General features: G+C 33.4%; 1 protein-coding gene across 1 annotated transcript in view; it reads left to right on the top strand.

Annotated features, from left to right (window-relative positions):
* Positions 1-18,843, top strand: part of RNF19A (ring finger protein 19A, RBR E3 ubiquitin protein ligase) — a 72,496-nt gene that overhangs the window by 27,769 nt on the left and 25,884 nt on the right. Inside the window, exons 2-5 of the mRNA XM_082432706.1 lie at positions 293-1,058; positions 11,219-11,427; positions 16,090-16,234; positions 17,069-17,231. Coding sequence (XP_082288832.1) covers positions 385-1,058; positions 11,219-11,427; positions 16,090-16,234; positions 17,069-17,231 — 1,191 coding nt within the window. The 5' untranslated portion in view covers positions 293-384. The remainder of the gene's footprint in view (positions 1-292; positions 1,059-11,218; positions 11,428-16,089; positions 16,235-17,068; positions 17,232-18,843) is intronic.

Here is an 18,843-nt window from a genome sequence, read left to right as displayed (position 1 = left end):
GGGAATCATTGAGGTTTGAGTGTGATAAAAATCAAAAGTTTTGTACAAGATTTTAAGAATAAGGTCAGCTCAAATCTAGACTCTTAAGCTTAAGTAATATCTTTGTTATATCAACATTGGTTTTATATTCTCTTGTAGACTACTCAATAAACTGGCCTTATTTAAAAAAATCAAAACCAAAAACTAATGGTTAAAGAACATACTTGTTTGAAGTTTCATAGAGAGTTTGTAAGTTTATTAAGAAACATGCAATTAAATTATCTTGGTGTTTTTGTTTTCTTTTGTTTTTCAGAACATCTGTGATAAGTCTACCATAAATTGAACTCTTTCAAGAATTCTCTGAAGGAACCGAATAGGATTTTCTTACATCATGACTTAATCTGAATGCAAGAACAAGAAACAGGTTTTATCTCTAAATATAATGAAGGGCTGTGTGTAACCACAGACCCTGACTCAATTCTAATGAGCATTTTAGACATGAGTTTACATCGGCAAATGGGTTCAGATCGAGATCTTCAGTCTTCTGCTTCATCTGTGAGCTTGCCTTCGGTCAAAAAGGCACCCAAAAAAAGAAGAATTTCAATAGGCTCTCTGTTTCGGAGGAAAAAGGATAACAAACGTAAATCAAGGGAGCTAAATGGCGGGGTGGATGGAATTGCGAGTATTGAAAGTATACATTCTGAAATGTGTACTGATAAGAACTCCATTTTCTCTACAAATACCTCCTCTGACAATGGATTAACTTCTATCAGCAAACAAGTTGGAGACTTTATAGAGTGCCCCTTGTGCCTTTTACGGCATTCTAAAGACAGATTTCCTGAGATAATGACTTGTCATCATAGATCTTGTGTGGATTGCTTACGACAGTACCTAAGGATAGAAATTTCTGAAAGTAGGGTTAATATCAGTTGCCCAGAATGTACTGAACGGTTTAATCCCCACGATATTCGCTTGATATTAAGTGATGATGTCTTGATGGAAAAATATGAAGAATTTATGCTTAGACGGTGGCTCGTTGCAGATCCTGATTGTAGGTGGTGTCCAGCTCCAGACTGTGGGTAAGAAGATTTTGTTTGATTTTTCTTGAGTTAATTTTTTTCTCTGTGGATAAAATAAGAATTTGCTGACTGTTACTCAAAAGAAAAATCTTAACATGCCAGGTAATTCATTCAGTAGACAAAAATATGTTGAGTATGTACCATGTGTCAGGGACAATGTTAGATATTAAAGGCAGGAATCTTGTCTTACTCATTTTTATATTGTCTTTGCATCATATATTCACTTAAGACTGTTTTCAGAAGAAAAGGATGAGATGGTAGAGTGCAGGATCTAGTCCTATTGATTTTCCCCATCCATTTGGAGAATTTTTATTTTGTTATAATAGATGAAATGATCAGACATTTTGTTTGTTTGCTTTTGGTGGTGGAGTCACGCGTATAAACTTAAATGACCCTTTTGAAAGGCACCTTAATGCGTGCCACAGTATGATGTGTTCATGTGTTGATGTGTTCTTGAGACACAAGATCTAGAGGTTATGTAATACTTCATTTGCCTCAAGTTTTTGAATTACAAATACCATTTTCCCAATATTTAAAGTAAAATAATTTTGCTTGTATATTTGGTTATTATGTTAACAGCAGCTCCTGTTAATAGAGGATTTACCATGTATGGTTGTCAGAACTAGAAAAAAATAGTCATATGCTTTTCACGAATAAGGAAAGCCATAAACCCTGGATGAGTTTAGCATACCATTAGTAAGCCAGAGATTATAAATAAGAGTTTGGGAAAACCCAGAACTTCCAAGATTATCTGGGTATAATCAGAGACAAGGCTGAAATGTGAGTTTAATTTATCAAATGACAATTTCAGGACTCTGTCTGATCAAATCCATTATTAAAAACTTATTGAGCAGCAAATTTTCAGATTGTATTTAGTCTATGAATTCCATAATTTTAAATGAGAAAGGTAATAGTATGTTTCTAGCCTGTGCAGATTCCACCAGTTTTCCCAGGTATCACTAGCACTTGACTGTCCACCAGAGATTTCTGTGAAACATAAAGCATTAAAAATATTAGATTATCTAATTAACATTTTATGAATTCATTAGTTGTGTGAAGGACTCGGAGGTACTGTTCAGTATCACATTTGTATTATGATCTCCTATACTGCAGGATGCTTGTAACATAAATTAAAAAATAATATATTAAAGATACTATCTAAACTGGGCTAAGGTTGGCTGTGCTTCCAGGTGTATGGTAGAAGCAAACTCTGGACCTGTGAAGGGTTAAATTCTCAAGAAAAAGATGGGAAGAAAATAGGGATAATGAACAGTGCCTTTAAATAATTTGAACTAGAGAAGAAGAGCTTAGGTACGATTGTATCACTCTTGATCCCGTGGACCCCTGCAGAATATTTTCACTAGGGCAGGTGTGCACATTCATTAGAGTAGATTTCAAGTTGATTACAAATTTTAGGTTTAAAAAAAAAAAAGCCTTTTGCAAGTCATTATAGCAAGTATCCCTATAGCAAGAGTTCAAACAGAAGTATTTTGCATTTCATCTGGACAAAGTGTGATTTTCTAACTGTCTTTCATGGAACCCCTGGATAAGAGGTGTTTCACAAGTTCCTTTAAGCATTTAATAGCTTTAAAAGAAAATGTGTGAAAATGATGGAACAAATTAAAAGGAGGCTTTCGTGTCAGAACCTGTGACCAGGAGAGACTGAGAGAGTAAATCCAGGAGCACAAGCTTTCTGGTCACTAAATAGGTATGTTCTCTTGTGCTGGGTTGATGGATCATGTCATCATAGTGGACAATATCAACACTATCAAGCTAATAGAACACAATAGATAGGGCTGACATAGATTCTCACTTGTATAAGAACTTGATTTGGGGACTTCCCTGGTGGCGCAGTGGTTAAGAATCGCCTGCCAATGCAGGCAACATGGGTTCAATCCCTGGCCCAGGGAGATCCCACAGGCCGCGGAGCAACTAAGCCCGTGCGCCACAACTACTGAGCCTGCGCTCTAGAGCCCGCGTGCCACAGCTGCTGAAGCCTGTGCGCCTAGAGCCTGTGCTCTGCAACAGAGAAGCCACCCCAATGAGAAGCCCACGCACTGCAACGAAGAGTAGCCTCCGCTCACCACAACTAGAGAAAAGCCCTCATGCAGCAAAGAAGACCCAGTGCAGCCAAAAATAAATAAATTTATTAAAAAAACAGAAAAAGAACTTGATTTGGGGGGAAGAATGCCAAACCAACTGGGAAAGGATTGATTATTCACCATAAAAGAATTGTGAAAATTAGCTATTTGAGGGGAAAAAATTAGATTGTCACCACATATAATAAAACAAAATCAAAACAGATTACAGAGGTAAGTTATATAAATAAAAGGAAAAAATTAAACTAAAAGAAAATATAGATTGATTAGCTCACTTACTGCTATATTATTTAGTAAAATTGAACACACATTTACCCTGTAACTTAGAAGATCCACTCCTAGTTAAATGCCTCAGAGAAACTCTTTACTTGTGTGCCAAGAGACATCTAGTTAAGAGACATGTTTAAGAATGTTCATAATAGCAAAGAAACGAACAAAAAAGTTCATTAACAGTAAAATGGATAAATGCATTTAGTTTCATGGTTACCTCTTGTGAGGAAGAAGAAGGGATGTGAACTTCAAAGGGGCAATCAAGGAACTTCTAAAGCCACAGATAAACAAGGTAACCATAGGTTCTGGTTTGCCCAAGATAGTTCCAATTCATGCTTATTGTACTGGTGTAAATTTTAATAGCATTACCTTTCTTTTTCAGGTGTTCCAGTCAGGTTGTGAATTATATGATCACCCCACTGATACTGTTCTTAACTTGTGTGGTAGATTCAGGGGGTATTCATTTTATTATTCTTTATAAATCCTTTGGTATATATGACATTTCTCAGTAAATTTAAATTTTTTTCATAATCTCATACTCTTAGGTATTTTGCACATTTTCTTCTTATTGAGACATCATTGTTAAAAAATAATATGGCTTAGGTATTCTAAGTATTTTGGAGAGGAAGACATGAATGTTAACTCAAGTATAAAATAATCTTAGAATAATAGAAACACCTACTTTAATAGATTCCTTTATTATGAAAACCACTTGATTGTTATATAAGTTCAACAGAGAATTAGTCTTGATTAATTTGGCTATAAATTAATTTTTGGTTTTGGTGGTTGTTAGTAGTCTTACGCACAAAGGACAAAGAAAACATGTCACAGAGATTAATTACTTTATGTATTTTCATTTGTATTCAATTTATGCTGGCTCACTAGATTAGTTAGAGCATATTTTATATACTTGATTACGTTATAGGTTTTATGGTTGTGTTATGTGGAAAAGATCACCCTGTGACAAAATTTATACATATGCTTTGAAAACATAGACTACTGCATAAGACCTCGTTACAAATTACAATTGTACTTAGCATGAGCGTGGACAGACCTGATTTTGAGTCTCTATCCTATCATGTTTTAAGGATTGAGAAGCTTTTTAATGTTATTGCTAGCATAATTCCTAGCACACAGTAAGCTTTTTATAGTTCTTATTTATCATTCCTCATCTCCATTTCTGAAGTTTTGTTTTTATTTTTTTAAATCAGACAGTTCTTCAAATATTTACTGCACCCATGTGCCAGGTACTGGGGATTTTTAATAACTAACAAAAGATGAAAATCTCTGCCCTCTTGGAACTTATTAAAATCTTTGGATTCACAGAGAGAAATTTCTTATCTAAACTCCATTTATTACTGAAATATGGCACAGGGGATACTGGTAAATATCTGTTTGACAGTTATTCATAGCAATGCATAGCCAGTAGTACATACTAGGACCACAGGCATGCGTGTAGTATTTTAATCCCTTTCATTGTACAACACACTTGAAAGACTTTTTTCCAGAAATGCTAAATGTGAAATTATGTTTTCCTCTTGCTTTTGATACTTACCAAAATGACCATTTTCTGTATCTGACACCAATTTTACTTAAACATGTAGTTTAACACACTGAGAAATATTGCCCTTAGCTCAGAGTAGAAAGAAAACCTGACCTGGTTTCTATTTGAGACTTCTGAGGGTTTCTGACCTAATAGTCTTTCCACTCTTCTGAGGGCCAGGGCAGATTAAGCTTGTTTAAAGGACAGTATGTATTTCTGAAAACCCCTCTTGCGAAGGGGTCTAGGAGGCCAAACCTGTGAGCTGTGATTTAACCAGTGTGGAGTTATGTGGACTGCTTCTAGAACATGCCAGTCTATACAGGTTCAGAGAAAAATCTGGCCATGGCTGAGGAAAAGAATTACAGTGAGGGACATGTAGGAGGGGGAAGCATAAGACCTGTCTTGGATAAAAATATCTATTACCTCTGCCTAGGAGGCTTAGTTTGTACATTGTCTAGGCAGATAGCAAAAAACTGGCATTTTGGTTTCTGTCATCACTTGTTTCAGTTGGCTAAGACTACCCTTCTACTAGCACACATTATCCATGTCATCTCATGTGAGTGCTTCTGACTTCACTGGGGAGCTTTGAATATGCAGGAACATTTATTATACTAGAATATAGTTAATGATTTAATGTCTGTGAGCCCCTCAAGAGTACAAATAAAAATAAAAAGTATTTTTTCTTTATAACCACAGGTTAACCGCATGCTCAATAAAGAGTTGCTGAATGAACAAATCTGAATATATGCCATTAATGTAAATCATATGTCTTAGGAACAGTTAACAAACCATTTTTAAGCAATGTGCTCAACTATAATCAGGTTTGTTAAGCTTTGAGCTGATTTACTGACATTTAAATGGCTCTAAATAATAACTTACTCTGGTGGAAGATACTGTTCATAATGGATACTGTTCATAATGGAGTGGCACCATAGGCTTAGGAACTAAGGAACATGTATTTTTAGAATTTTATTCTATCTATATGACTCTCATTCCCATCCTCCAGAGAAGGGTTTTAGCCATAACTTGCCTGTCTTTTGACATGCTGGAAATGCTTTTGTAGGTTAACCTTTTAGAACAGAGAACAGGTCCAACTTTGATTTTCTCCCAAGGAAACAAGTACATGTGTCTGAGAAAACAAGAACCGAGTTGATACATAAGACACAGGAGACATATCAGCTTTCTCTTACTAATTAGCTAAAGAAGTTAGGTTTAGATATGCATCCCAAATGGCCTAACACCCCACCCTGAAATTAGACAGACTTCTGCAAATAATCTGGGCGGTTCTCTACAACCGTAGACCTCCCCTCCCCTACAGCATGTACTGGAAAGCAGAACAGAAAGCATCCTCTCTAGGAAAGCAGATCCTGAAAGGGGGAACCAGGAGATGAGCCTCACTTTGTCTAGACCGTCTCTCAAATATATTAATTAAGTCACTCCTTTTCCACGGAATAATAGTAACTTCTCGCTAATGGAATCATGACCCTATTGATTTGAATATAAAACTTGACTTTTCCCCTTAACTGGATCAAGTAATTTTGGTATTTCTGATTATATTTTCTTTGTTCTTTAAAGGTTGTGTTAAAGCTTTGTGCTTTGGGGGAAAAGTTATCTTGGACCCCTGGATAATCTTTCTTTTCTTTTTTCTCATTTTTTAATTAAAAATGTTATTGAGACTATTATATCTTTCTTAGGATTCCATTTCATGTTTGGTATAGTTTGTTTTTCTTACTTGTTCCTTCATGAGGAATTTGCTCTAGGCAGAGTATACGACCCTAGTTGGTATTCCTACTTCCTCAGTGCTAATTTGTGGAACTCTAGTACTGTGAAACACTCCCAGGAAATAGATGTCATGGTCAAATAAATTTGGAAAATAATGTTTACTCTATATGTACATTATTGGTATGTTAAAAATTATTTTAGCAAATCCTATAGTAAAAACACAAACAGAAAAGTAATTTTGCTTAGCATGTCCCTAACTTGACCACTGAGTTCTTTCTTAGTATGTTTCACCTATTAACAATCCAACAAATAGAAAATATTTCTGGAAAAACTGCCCTGTTTCAGTCCCTTTCTGTCTTTCCCACTTTCTTCCTATCCCTCCACTGCTGCTAAGTAGGAAGGTTTAAACATTTCAAGTCACTAGAGATCTTCAGCTGAAAAATAGAAACAGAAAGTAAGACCTGAGTTAAATAAGGGATCATAGAAGGAAATGGAACTATCTTCTGAACCAAGATTTGTGTACAGTTTAAGCCACAGATGTTTAGTTAGTTAACTAGTATTATTCAGTTATTTCTGTGACCACCTGCTGAGCCTGTTATTTTCTCAAATAATACCTAATGCATTAGAGCATTGAAATTTTTCTTTAAAGCAAATATTTTGTATTTAATTTAGTTTTACCTTTTGCTTCCATTATAATTTGAGAGCTGTTCTCCAGTGGAAAATAAGTTTGGTTCCCACACAATGAAAATCATCTTCAAGAGTCCTGACATTCTGTTTTCAAAATATGTGAATGCTAGGTACATTTAATTGCTCGATATATTATATAATAGAATGTGCTTAACACAGTTACTAGGATTGAATGTGTGTGAAAATGGAACACTTACATAGTAAACTCTCAATAATTGTTAGAATAAGAAAAAAGTTCTAGACAAAATACCCTAACTTTTATAGTTATCAAAATTCACAGTCATGAAAATATTTGGTTAGTATTGTTAAAGATAATCCTGTTTTTCTTTGGAATTTGCTTAGATTGAATGGGACTTAAATGTTTAGCTCTGGGGTAGGACATCTTAGCTTTTCTATTTAAAAAAATACTGCAGAGTAGCATAAAACAAGTTTGATGTACTTTATCTCTAACATTTGAGTACATATGATGTGCTGTAAACTAATTCTCTCCTTTCCTTTCCCCCACCTCTCTCTCCTCTCTCTTTCTCTCTCCTCTTTCTCTCCCTCCCTCCCTACACACACACACACACACACACACACACACACACACACACACACACACGGTAATTACACTGCATATTTTTAAAATTCTAAATAGATACCTATAAGCAGTCATTTTCAACAAGCTGAAGTCTCTAGACTCAAAGCTTTAAGTAATTTTCATCTTAAAGCAGTTTATAAAGCTCTTTGGAAATTTGATTATTGAGAAGAAAATATGAGTCCTCAGTTATTTCGCCATAACCCTTCATGTTTTTATGGATATTTTGCCAGATTTTGGAACTTGTGAAATTTTGAAATTGCAAAATTGACATTCTGCTTTTAATTCTTCTTGTCAAGATGTGAAGAATTCCCTAAAAGGGCTTTTTCTTGAAAGGCTATCTCTAGATAGCCTAAATCACTAACTAGAAATTAAGTCAGTTCTTAAAAGTTTTGCTTAGTGATATGCTAGTACACTGAACAGCCTCTACAAAGGTTAGAATTGCGATATAGCCCAATTTCTGCTAATCTACCTCATATATTTTTATAAATATTTGTTTTCTCAGAAAGGATATTTTCTTCCTAGATTTATCTAGTTAAAGCAATCTCGATGTTCATATTTACTGTAAATCTGTTTCTCTATTTAATTATTTGAAAGTTCTTAAGCTTGTGTCTAAATTTGGCTTTCACAATCATCACTAAGAATTACTGCATTTTATTCTTGCAGCACGGTGTACATTTATACTTCAGTTGTCCAGTAAGATTTCACCATATAAAGCAGTAAGATTTTTACTTTGTTATGTCTAGAAAGGCTATCGGTGTTTATTTTAAAATGAATATTCAGATATTAATATTCAGTTTAAATGACATACATTATTTACATAGATGTAGAAATGATAATGGTCATTAATCAAGCATAAATGCAGAGGTACTAGAAATGTCATTGAAGCAGTCATTTGCTTATTTGGCCTTCTAAAGGTCAAGGCCAAAGCTGAAGCTGTTTTGGGCTGAATACTGAGGCTAAGCCAAACTTTAGTGAATCCCTATTTTATGTTTGGGAAAACTTAGTTGTAGGGAGATTGCGTAACTTACATAAAATTATACAGGTAATAAGTGGTAGAAGTGGAGTTTGGTAGTCTAAACTTTTCTTCTGCTTTTATAAATTGTGACTGGCTTAAAAAAATAGTTGGTCTTAACATAGTCCCCTACACACACACGGGTTTCCCCATTCTGTCTCTTGCCTTCCCTCCTTTTTTCAAGAAGAAGTAGGATAGAGAAGAGGTTTAGAAGAGAATGCCATTTCCTTTTCACTGAAATTACTACTATTATAAAGACTGCTTTAGATTATAACTCGGGAGAAAATAAAGAGTCTTTCAAAAATTGTTTTCTTTTTATTGAGACTGCAATTAATTAGCCATCAGGGAAATGGAACTTTCCTAGATTACCCTGTGTTGATTTAAATTGCCTTTAATTCAGTCGTGCTTGAACATATTTATGATAGACAATGGTAATTGGAAAATGGCCTATCAAAAATAAATTGGAATTTCATATGTAAAGTTTAAGTTTAAAGGGTGAGAAACTAAGGAAGCAAGAGGTACAAAATTGGAGAAACTTCCTTACTCCTAACATTTTGCATAATTTAATAGATTATCTTGAAATTCAATAAAAATCTCTGTTACAACTATTATTTAAATTTTATTCCAGTAAGAAGAGGAGCCCTGAAAAACTCCCCTAAATTTCTAGGCAAAATGTTTGATATTTACAAAAGCCTCTTATGCATAGATGACTTGTTTGTTTCTCTTTCAAACACTAGACTTTTTTAATTGAAAGTTTTATTGAGATGATTGTAGATTTATGTGTAGTTGTAAGAAATAATACAGAGATATTCTGTATATCCTTCAAACAGTTTTCCTCAGTGGTACCATTTTGCAAGGCTATAAAGCAATATCACAACTAGGATATCAATATTGATACAATCTGCCTATCTTATTCAGACTTCCCCAGTTTTACTTGTACTTATTTTTGTGTGTGTATTTAGTTATATACCATTTTATCAGCTGTAGGTTTGTGTATCCATATCCACCACCATAGTCAAGGTACTGAACAATTCCATCACAACAAATATCCCTCACATTGCTCTTTTTAAATACATCCACCTCGCTCCTGCCTGCTCCTTGACCCCACCCCATTCCTAACTGCTGGCCACCACTGATCTGTTTTCCATTTCTAAAATTTGTCATTTCGAAAATGTTATATAAATAGAATCATAAAGTATGTAACTTTTTGAGACTGACTTTTTTCACTCAGCATAATACCCCAGAGATTCATCCAAGTTCTTAAGTGTATCAATAGTTCCTTTTTGTTGTTGAGTAGTATCCCATGGTATATATGCATCATCATTTGTTTAACCATTCACCTGTTGAAGAAGGACATCTGGGCTGTTTCCAGTTTGGGGGCTATTACAAATAAAGCTGCTGTAAACATTTGTATACAGGCTTTTGTGTGAACATAAGTTTTCATTTCTCTGGGATAAATGTCTAAGAGTGCCCAGAATTTATTTTAAGTCAGAAATTCTTAAAGTGCCAAAAATGTTAACTCAGAAAATAGATATTGGTCACAAATCTGCTGTTCTCAGTCTTTTATCTGAAGCAAAATAACAAATTTCCTGATGGAGAAATTAAAGTTTGTGTACCTTTTATTAGGAGATTGGCACCAAAGACAACTTCTGCCATGCATCTTAAAAACAAAAATATGAGAATTTATGCATAAATACAAGATATTCACAAAATGTATGAATTGGCCTCATTTGCCATTAACTGATAGGTATAGCTGATCCATAGTCATTATAATTTTAAATAGGTAATTTTTTTATCTTTCTGATTTTAGCATCAACAAGTAGTTGTAAAAATTAGAAATATGTAAGTATATAAAGAAGAAAAAACCCTAATACCAGGGAAACTACTGTTAAGACTTTTGGTATATTTCTTTTTAGTCTTTTCTATGTGCATATAATACTAACTTAATAGAATTTTAGGACTAGGCTATATATACAGTTTGGTGTCCTAGTTAAAAGTTGAAAGTTAAAAGTTGAAAATTAAACTTTAATAATTTTTTTAGGCATTTATATGTCTTCATTTGTGAACTGTTTATTTTTTCCCCATTTTTATATTGATGAGATAGATAGTTTTAGGGTTTATGACTGTTAGCTCATGCATAAATAGAAAACTTTTTCAGGAATAGCATTTCAATTGGATAGTATTTTTACTTAATGAGTATCTCTTACTTTACATCACATTTTAAATCTTTTTTCTTGTTCTTTAAAGGTATGCTGTGATAGCATTTGGATGTGCTAGCTGTCCAAAATTAACTTGTGGGCGAGAAGGCTGTGGAACAGAGTTTTGCTACCACTGTAAACAGATTTGGCACCCCAATCAGACCTGTGATGCTGCTCGACAGGAGAGAGCCCAGAGTTTACGTCTGAGAACTATACGTTCTTCGTCCATTAGTTATAGTCAAGAGTCTGGAGCAGCAGGTATTTACATCCAACTTCTTCTAGTAAATATTTGACACATATAGAACACCAGTTATTTTAATTTAAAAATGCAATATTCAGTCCCTGTGTCCTTTCAATTTTCAAAAGTGTTTTACGTGTTAGCATTTCTGTCCCAGAAGCACTCATTCTTTCTGTAGAAGAAAGTGGTATTGAGTTGGAAAGATTTTATTGTCCAAAAAAAAAGGAAGAAAGGAAGTGTCAGTGATGATTTATATAACTGATAGCTGAAGATGGTCTGAAACTGATGTTTATAAAGGTGTTTTATGCAAAGCTTAGCAACTATTTTTAAAAAAATATAATTTTGAATATATTACCCTTAGAGATTATTTCTCATTGTATAAATATCACCCAGTTACAAATTTAAAACAGTATTTATTTTTGGAATCCTTTTCATTTACATGTTTTGTGAAATACAATTTTTATTTACAGATATTACCAATTCCAGGATCAGGGATTCAGAATCATACCTTAGTGAGGAGTACACGAAGAACTTTGTGTCTTTGGCTAGGAATTTAAAAATTACTTGGAGATCTATACATGAGCAAACATATACATCTCATAAATCTTAAAAAATTTTTTAAAAGTCTGACCATCTTAATGTTCTTTGAATACAAATTCAAAAAAACTAATATTTCACATTCATAGAATTTTCACTGTTTATTGGAACTTCAGTCATTTTTAGAAAAATATTAACTTTTTTCATTGATTATAAAAGGAAAAAACTTGGAAAATACAGAAATTTATCAAGAAAATAATTTACATTCCTACCAGCAGTGTATTAAAATAGTCATGTACTTTATGCTACTAGAAAAGAAAAGTCTTAATATTTAAAGTTGAATTTAAAATTAAATAAACTTTAAATTCAACACTTAATATTTTATACAGTGGACATGGATTTTCTTGCTTGTTCACTGATTGACTTGTTTTATTTCCTTTCCTAAAGATTTGGGGTAGAACTCCAAAGGTATTAATAATAATCTGTAGGTATTGGTTCAGAAGCAATTCAGAGAGGACCTGAGTATACCTAAACTGTCCTCTGTAGAGTCAGCTATAGCTATTAAGTGGTCCCCTTGGAAATGATATCCCTCTTCTCTAAGTGGGGATGGATATTTATCACTTACAGGACACACAGACATATAGAGTAGGAGAATGGACTCTGGCATCATCGTCTGGATTCGAATTCCAGCTTCTTCACTTATTCTCTGTGTGACCCTGAGCAAGTTACTTGCCTCATCTAGAAGATAAAGATACTAATAATACTTAAGTCCATAAGGTTGAAACATTTCCTGGCTCATAGTAAGTGCTCTGGCTATATGAGATAGGGAAACTTAGAGAAACCACAGTCCCCTGCTAGAGATTTGCATATATCTGAGCCATCATTAAAGAAAAAAAGAAAAAGAAAAGAAATAACTAAGAGATGACTTTTGTTATTAATTTTAAAGTAAACATCATGATTTAGTCATCCCAATGAATGTTGGTCTTCCTCATAGTCTTCGTGGGAGATTTTATGTTTATTTAGCAGTGCTATTCTGGAATGCCTTACTGGTCATAACCCTTATACATTCACTTAAAATTATCCCTTTAATGTGAGTTTGATTTCTGGGGATAACCAAAAGTTCCTTTGCAGCAAAGTTTAACACCTAGAGTAACATACCAAGTTGAATCACTGGTTTGGTGTGGATCCAAAGTAAGATGTGCTTACATGATCATGAGTGTGACTTTATATATATATAAAGTAGCTTTGAAAGTAAATTATGAAAGAAAAACTTCCAAATGATTTGAGTTAAATAGTAGCATTGCTGGAATAGCCTCCCTCCCAAGGTGATTATTTTAAAAAATAAACTTCATTTGGAATTTTTCCATGTTGATTTAAAAATCTTATCTCATTGTTCTGAAAATATAAGGTACATTTTCACCTACAGTGTTCCAAAAATCAAAGCTCTCAGAACAAAAGTTCAGTGGTAGTTTCCTTGATGTAATCTATAAAAAAATTAAAACCTTGAACTTGGCTTTTCACTGACTTGTGGAAAGACAAGAGGAAAGGGAACTACCATCTGAAATAGTTTTATTAATTCCTGTTGTTCTAGATATCGTGGTATTTTTTGGTCTCTCATTATCATGATACATTAAAAAATAGTCTGCACTTTTAATAATAATTGCTTGGTATAATAATAATAATTGGTTGGCTATTTCTTTCTAATCAGTTACCTGAAGTTAAATAAGTATGCTTAATTATATGGTACATTAAATAATTTCTATTATGATTATATTTGTCTTTAAACTCTGACAGTATTGCATCTACATGAGACTCTTATAGCTACCAGGGAGTTTACACACTTTGAGTTACTGCATTTTAAATGAAACACATATTTTTCATTTTTGTCTTTATGAAAATATATTTAATTGGCTCAGCTCCCCACCTACCTCTATCCCCTATTACTACCACCCCTAAAGATAATCACTGTTAACATTTTGTTGTAAGTCTTTATAGGCAATGTGGCAGGGACAGGGGAGTTTCAAAACAAGTTTTGAGAACATAATATTTGGTAACCCAGTGTTTTTTTCTTAATATGACAATGGCACATAATTTAACAACAAATAGAAATATAGTAATTTAAAAAGACAAAAGCTTTGCCAAACACTTTAAATAGAAATGGAAAACCTTTTTTTTTTTTTTTTTTTTTTTTTTTTTGTATAAAGGAGCTGTGGATTAATTGTTGCTTGGGTTGTGGGGCATCATTTGACCATCTAATCATTAAAACAATTTTATTTAGGATTTTTGCATTTTGAGACAATTTTGAGAGAAACACATTATCTAATGTGCACAGTAAAATTTTTTTTTCCAGTTTGTTGTTCCAGAAACGAGACATAGCAGACAAAACAGCTTTTTGTAGACAAACAAGTATACAGAGAGTGAAAGCATGCAAGTACAAATATATAAAGAGACACATACCATTAGATTGCTTATGGTGTTAATTCTCTAACATGTAATCTTAGCATATTAAAAGGCTTTTTTGTGTTTTTAGAACCATGAAAATGAATGGGAATATCACCTGTCAGTTTGTTCTGAAGATTGCATATGTCAGAGCCAAAGCCTGAGTCTTTTTACTCTCACCTCTAATTGGGATATTTACTATTTGAGAATACTCTGAAATGAGGAAGTTTGTCAATTAATATGCCACTTAAGCAGTTAGTATTAGCATTTCTTTAATTTAATGTACTAGCTATTATATTAGCTATAAAAGCCAACTTTTTTTCATTCATGCCCAGTGTTTAAAACATTTTCATGCAGACTTTGTGTTCTTTGGATCATTTAAATCATGACTTATGGATTTTTAAATTTTTATATTCTAGTAATTATGTGTTTTGGTCTGGCTGCATAGAATTGTCAGTTTGCTCAAAATTGTTTGAATCATTAAAACAGTAATTGTGAGCATCGACCAGTTCTTAAGTTAAAAAACAGCTTTGGCCCTAAATGAAGCGCTAAGGAAACCTGAATTCACTGATAAAGCACAGGTAAAATTTGGCCATAAAACTTGTAGAAAGGAAAATAGAATATAGCTTAATGCTTATCATGTAAGAAATTGGAACAAATACTTGAATTCAGTGGCTTGCACTGTACATATCTTTTCTTAACTGTCTTATATGTAGTTTGAAAATACAGCTGATTACTAGTAACAATAAATAATTACTGGTTGCTATTTAGATAGATGCCAAAGTTCAAAATAGTTGCATAATTTGAGATAACTCTTATTCTGTGTTAGCGATTCCTGAAGTTATGTACCACTTGATTGTAACTTGGCATCTTTGTGCATTGTAACCATATTACTATACACGAAGCATACCACAGCATTTGAATAAATGAATAAAATGGACAAAGTTAACTAATTAAAAACGGTCATGAGCATAACCAACAAATGGTTGCTTTAATTCTGAAACTATTTTCCATTAAGTGTTTATAACCATACAACCCTTACTTAACCTCTTGCCTCCTCCCTTTTATCTGAGTTCTGATTCTTTGCAAGGCCCATCTGTCTATTGTATGAATTAAAATACGAGAAAAAAAGGCTGCTTTTCTACAGATTACCTGTATTATTTTTACAGTGCCTATATTTGATGTTACCTAGAAGAGAGATGTAAACTCATAGTGCTTTTTTTATGTAGTGCTTCAGGTTACTCTCGAATTGTCACTTCCTGTTAGTATTCATTCACTAAAGGAATAGTATACAGAATATCTACATTTAATTTAAGTGGTGATGGTTAGAAAAGTCCTGGAACTTGAAGTGCTGCTCATTGAAGACAGCTGTGGGGTAGGGACAAAGACAAACTTTATATAGTTCCCAGTTTGCCTAGAGCTGCCCTTGGTTCTCATTTCTCTTTTTATTATTTTGTTATTCTTTATTCTCATTGTTCTGCTACTGTTGGAAAAATGTTTACAGTTTGAAAATTTAATGTAAAATATGTTCCTTTCCTTGGAAGGGGAAAAAAAAGTGCTTTATATGCTAAAATTAGCAGGCTAAAGCTATCGGTTAACAAACTATACATGTTAAGATATTTTGGCAGTGCTATAATTGATTATTTACTAGAAATTGTTATTTTTAGACCAGTCTTGTATACTAAACATGTCTATTTTCCTAATAGCTGATGATATAAAACCATGTCCACGGTGTGCTGCTTATATAATAAAGATGAATGATGGGAGCTGTAATCACATGACATGTGCTGTCTGTGGTTGTGAGTTTTGTTGGTTGTGTATGAAAGAAATCTCGGATTTACATTATCTAAGGTAAGCTTATAGAAGGGGCTATTTATATCTAAATATAATTTTATGTTGTAAGACAAAAGGACTTTTTTTTGAAAAAGCATTATCCTTAGTATTTTTAAGCTTGGAATTTATATGATACTTGAAGAGATCTATTTTATTCTAGCTACATAAATTTAACAGGGACCCAATTATTGTGCCAGTCATTTGAGATTAATAACTAGTCAAAAATAGGAAACAGAAATTTCTTCTTTTTTTGTTTGGCTTTGTTTTGTTTGTCTGTTTTTTGGCTGCACCACGCAGCTTGTGGAATATTAGTTTCCCCGACCAGGAATTGAACCTGGGCCCGACAGTGAAAGCGCCAAGTCCTAACCACTGGACTGACAGGGAATTCCCGGCTTTGTTTTTTGTTAAAATAGAAAGTTAGCATTTAATACCCCATGTAATTATGGTAGGTCATAAATATTTCCATTTAATTTTCTCGTATATAAATTTCCTCATTTAGACCACAGTGAGTTTATGATATAATCAGATAATTATGTGCCTAAAACAGGGATAAAGTAAGCATATTTTGCATGAATTTACTCTTCAAAAACTAACCTAAGGTGTTGAGGCTAATGGAGGACTAAGGATAAATGTTTAACCTGAATCCCAGTTATCAGTATCCTTTTAATGTAATTTATGGTGGTTCTTACCTTGATTTTTTAGCTTTTAGTAAACTCAGAATTCAAAGAAAGGGGAAAAAACCCTCATTCCTAAATTGGAGAATTCTTTTATAGTCATTGCTGAATGTATTGCAGTAAATTGGTACTGTGATCTTTTGCAACAGTTACTTTACATTGTAATTTTTTCCTTTAGTCCATCAGGATGTACTTTTTGGGGGAAGAAACCCTGGAGCCGAAAGAAGAAAATATTGTGGCAGCTGGGAACACTTGTTGGTGCTCCCGTAGGAATTGCTTTAATAGCTGGCATTGCTATCCCTGCCATGATTATTGGCATTCCTGTATATGTGGGCCGTAAGGTAAAATGCTTGATTCCTTGTTAATTTATTATCTTATTTTAAATCTTTAGATTTAGGATTGATGGTTTTGCTTTGTGTTTGTTTTGTTTTTTATTTGTTTATTTGTTTTGAAAGACAAAGGTCATTTTTAGTATCTTAAGTGTAAAACAGTTACTTTTTTCATAAGGTAATAAATTTTCAGTGTTTGGCAAGCTTATATGTATGCATAAAAAGTAGACTTGCTTTAAAATTATCTGAATCTGAAAACTTCAGTACATTTGCATTATAAACTTTACATATAAACTATTAAAGAATCCACACCTGACATTTTTTCTCATGGGTATGTCCTTGTGAAGTCAGGTCTATAAGGTTAATAGAGAAATAACATATGCCCTCAGGCAAAGAATAATTAGCCAGTTCCTGAATTATTTCCAACTTCAATTCAAAGTTTTTTTTTCTTCAGGTTACTGCTATTAGTAAATAAACTATTTTGTAGATTACAACAATTTTGTGAAAGTCCGAACACCCAATACTTGCCACTGGCCTGAGTGATAGATTATACTTCATTGGCTAAGCAAATAATTATTTTTTGAAAGATTAAAGGGATAATTTACAAAGTGGCTAAGAAGTCTGCTGCTGCCTAAATTAGTAGAATATCAGAATTGAGAAGTAACCTCAGAAATTATCTAATCCCAACCCTGTACCCAAGCAGAACAAAGTATAGGAATTTTAAAAAGGGGAACTAACATTTGTTGAGTTCTAACTGTGTGGTAGATATTTTATATACTTCGACTCATTTTAACCTCACAGCAATTTATATGTTAGAATATTGAAGTTTAGGAAAATTTATGTAATTTATCTTTAGTTACACAGGAGGAAGCAGAGCTGGGATTTAAACCCAGATGCACAAATTCTTTATATAAGATCCCTGATAAATTTCAAGCTATCCATTTGGGCACTTCAGTGATGGGGAAACCACCAACTCATGAGGCAGCCCATTCTGTTGCCAGGGAGCTATAAGTGTTAGAAGATTCTTATGTTGAGTCAGAATCCATTTCCCTTTTAATTGTTTCATTTAATTCTAGTTCTGACTTTCAGGACTCAAGACAAGGCTGATCCTCTTTCATACAACAGCCATGTTTTTTTATGTTCAACACATATTAATTTTATAATCAGAAATAACAGTACATACTGTTTTTTTAATTAGCTTGAGACTGAGGACAAACAGATATTTATGGGCCAAATGTTTATTTCAGAAGGTAATTGTTTAAAGTCCCAAACATAATACTGATTATAATAATTTTTCATAAGTTGTCCAAAGCAGGGTTTTGCCGAAAACAAAACTATTCAGATACTTAGAAGTAGAAGGGAAAGAAAGACTGTTGTACCGCATGCACCTACAAATAATTTATAGAGGAGAGATTATTTACCTCATTGTTCAGTCTTAGGTGCAGTAACAAGTCTCCTTTTTTCAAACCTGTACTCAAATGGTTGCAAGTTGATGAATTAGTTTTCCATTGAAACAGTGTTCTCTGGGGTGTGTAGGGTTATAAACCAGCCCAGGAAAACCTATTAAATTGATAACGTACCTAAAAGCTGAGCCTTTCTTTACAATAACAAATAGAAAATGTGG

Source organism: Balaenoptera physalus (assembly GCF_965194825.1).
Source record: "Balaenoptera physalus genome assembly, chromosome: 17".
Taxonomy (NCBI): domain Eukaryota; kingdom Metazoa; phylum Chordata; class Mammalia; order Artiodactyla; family Balaenopteridae; genus Balaenoptera; species Balaenoptera physalus.
The sequence above is the reverse complement of the archived record's forward strand: the minus strand, read 5'-3'. Positions and strand labels throughout refer to the sequence as shown.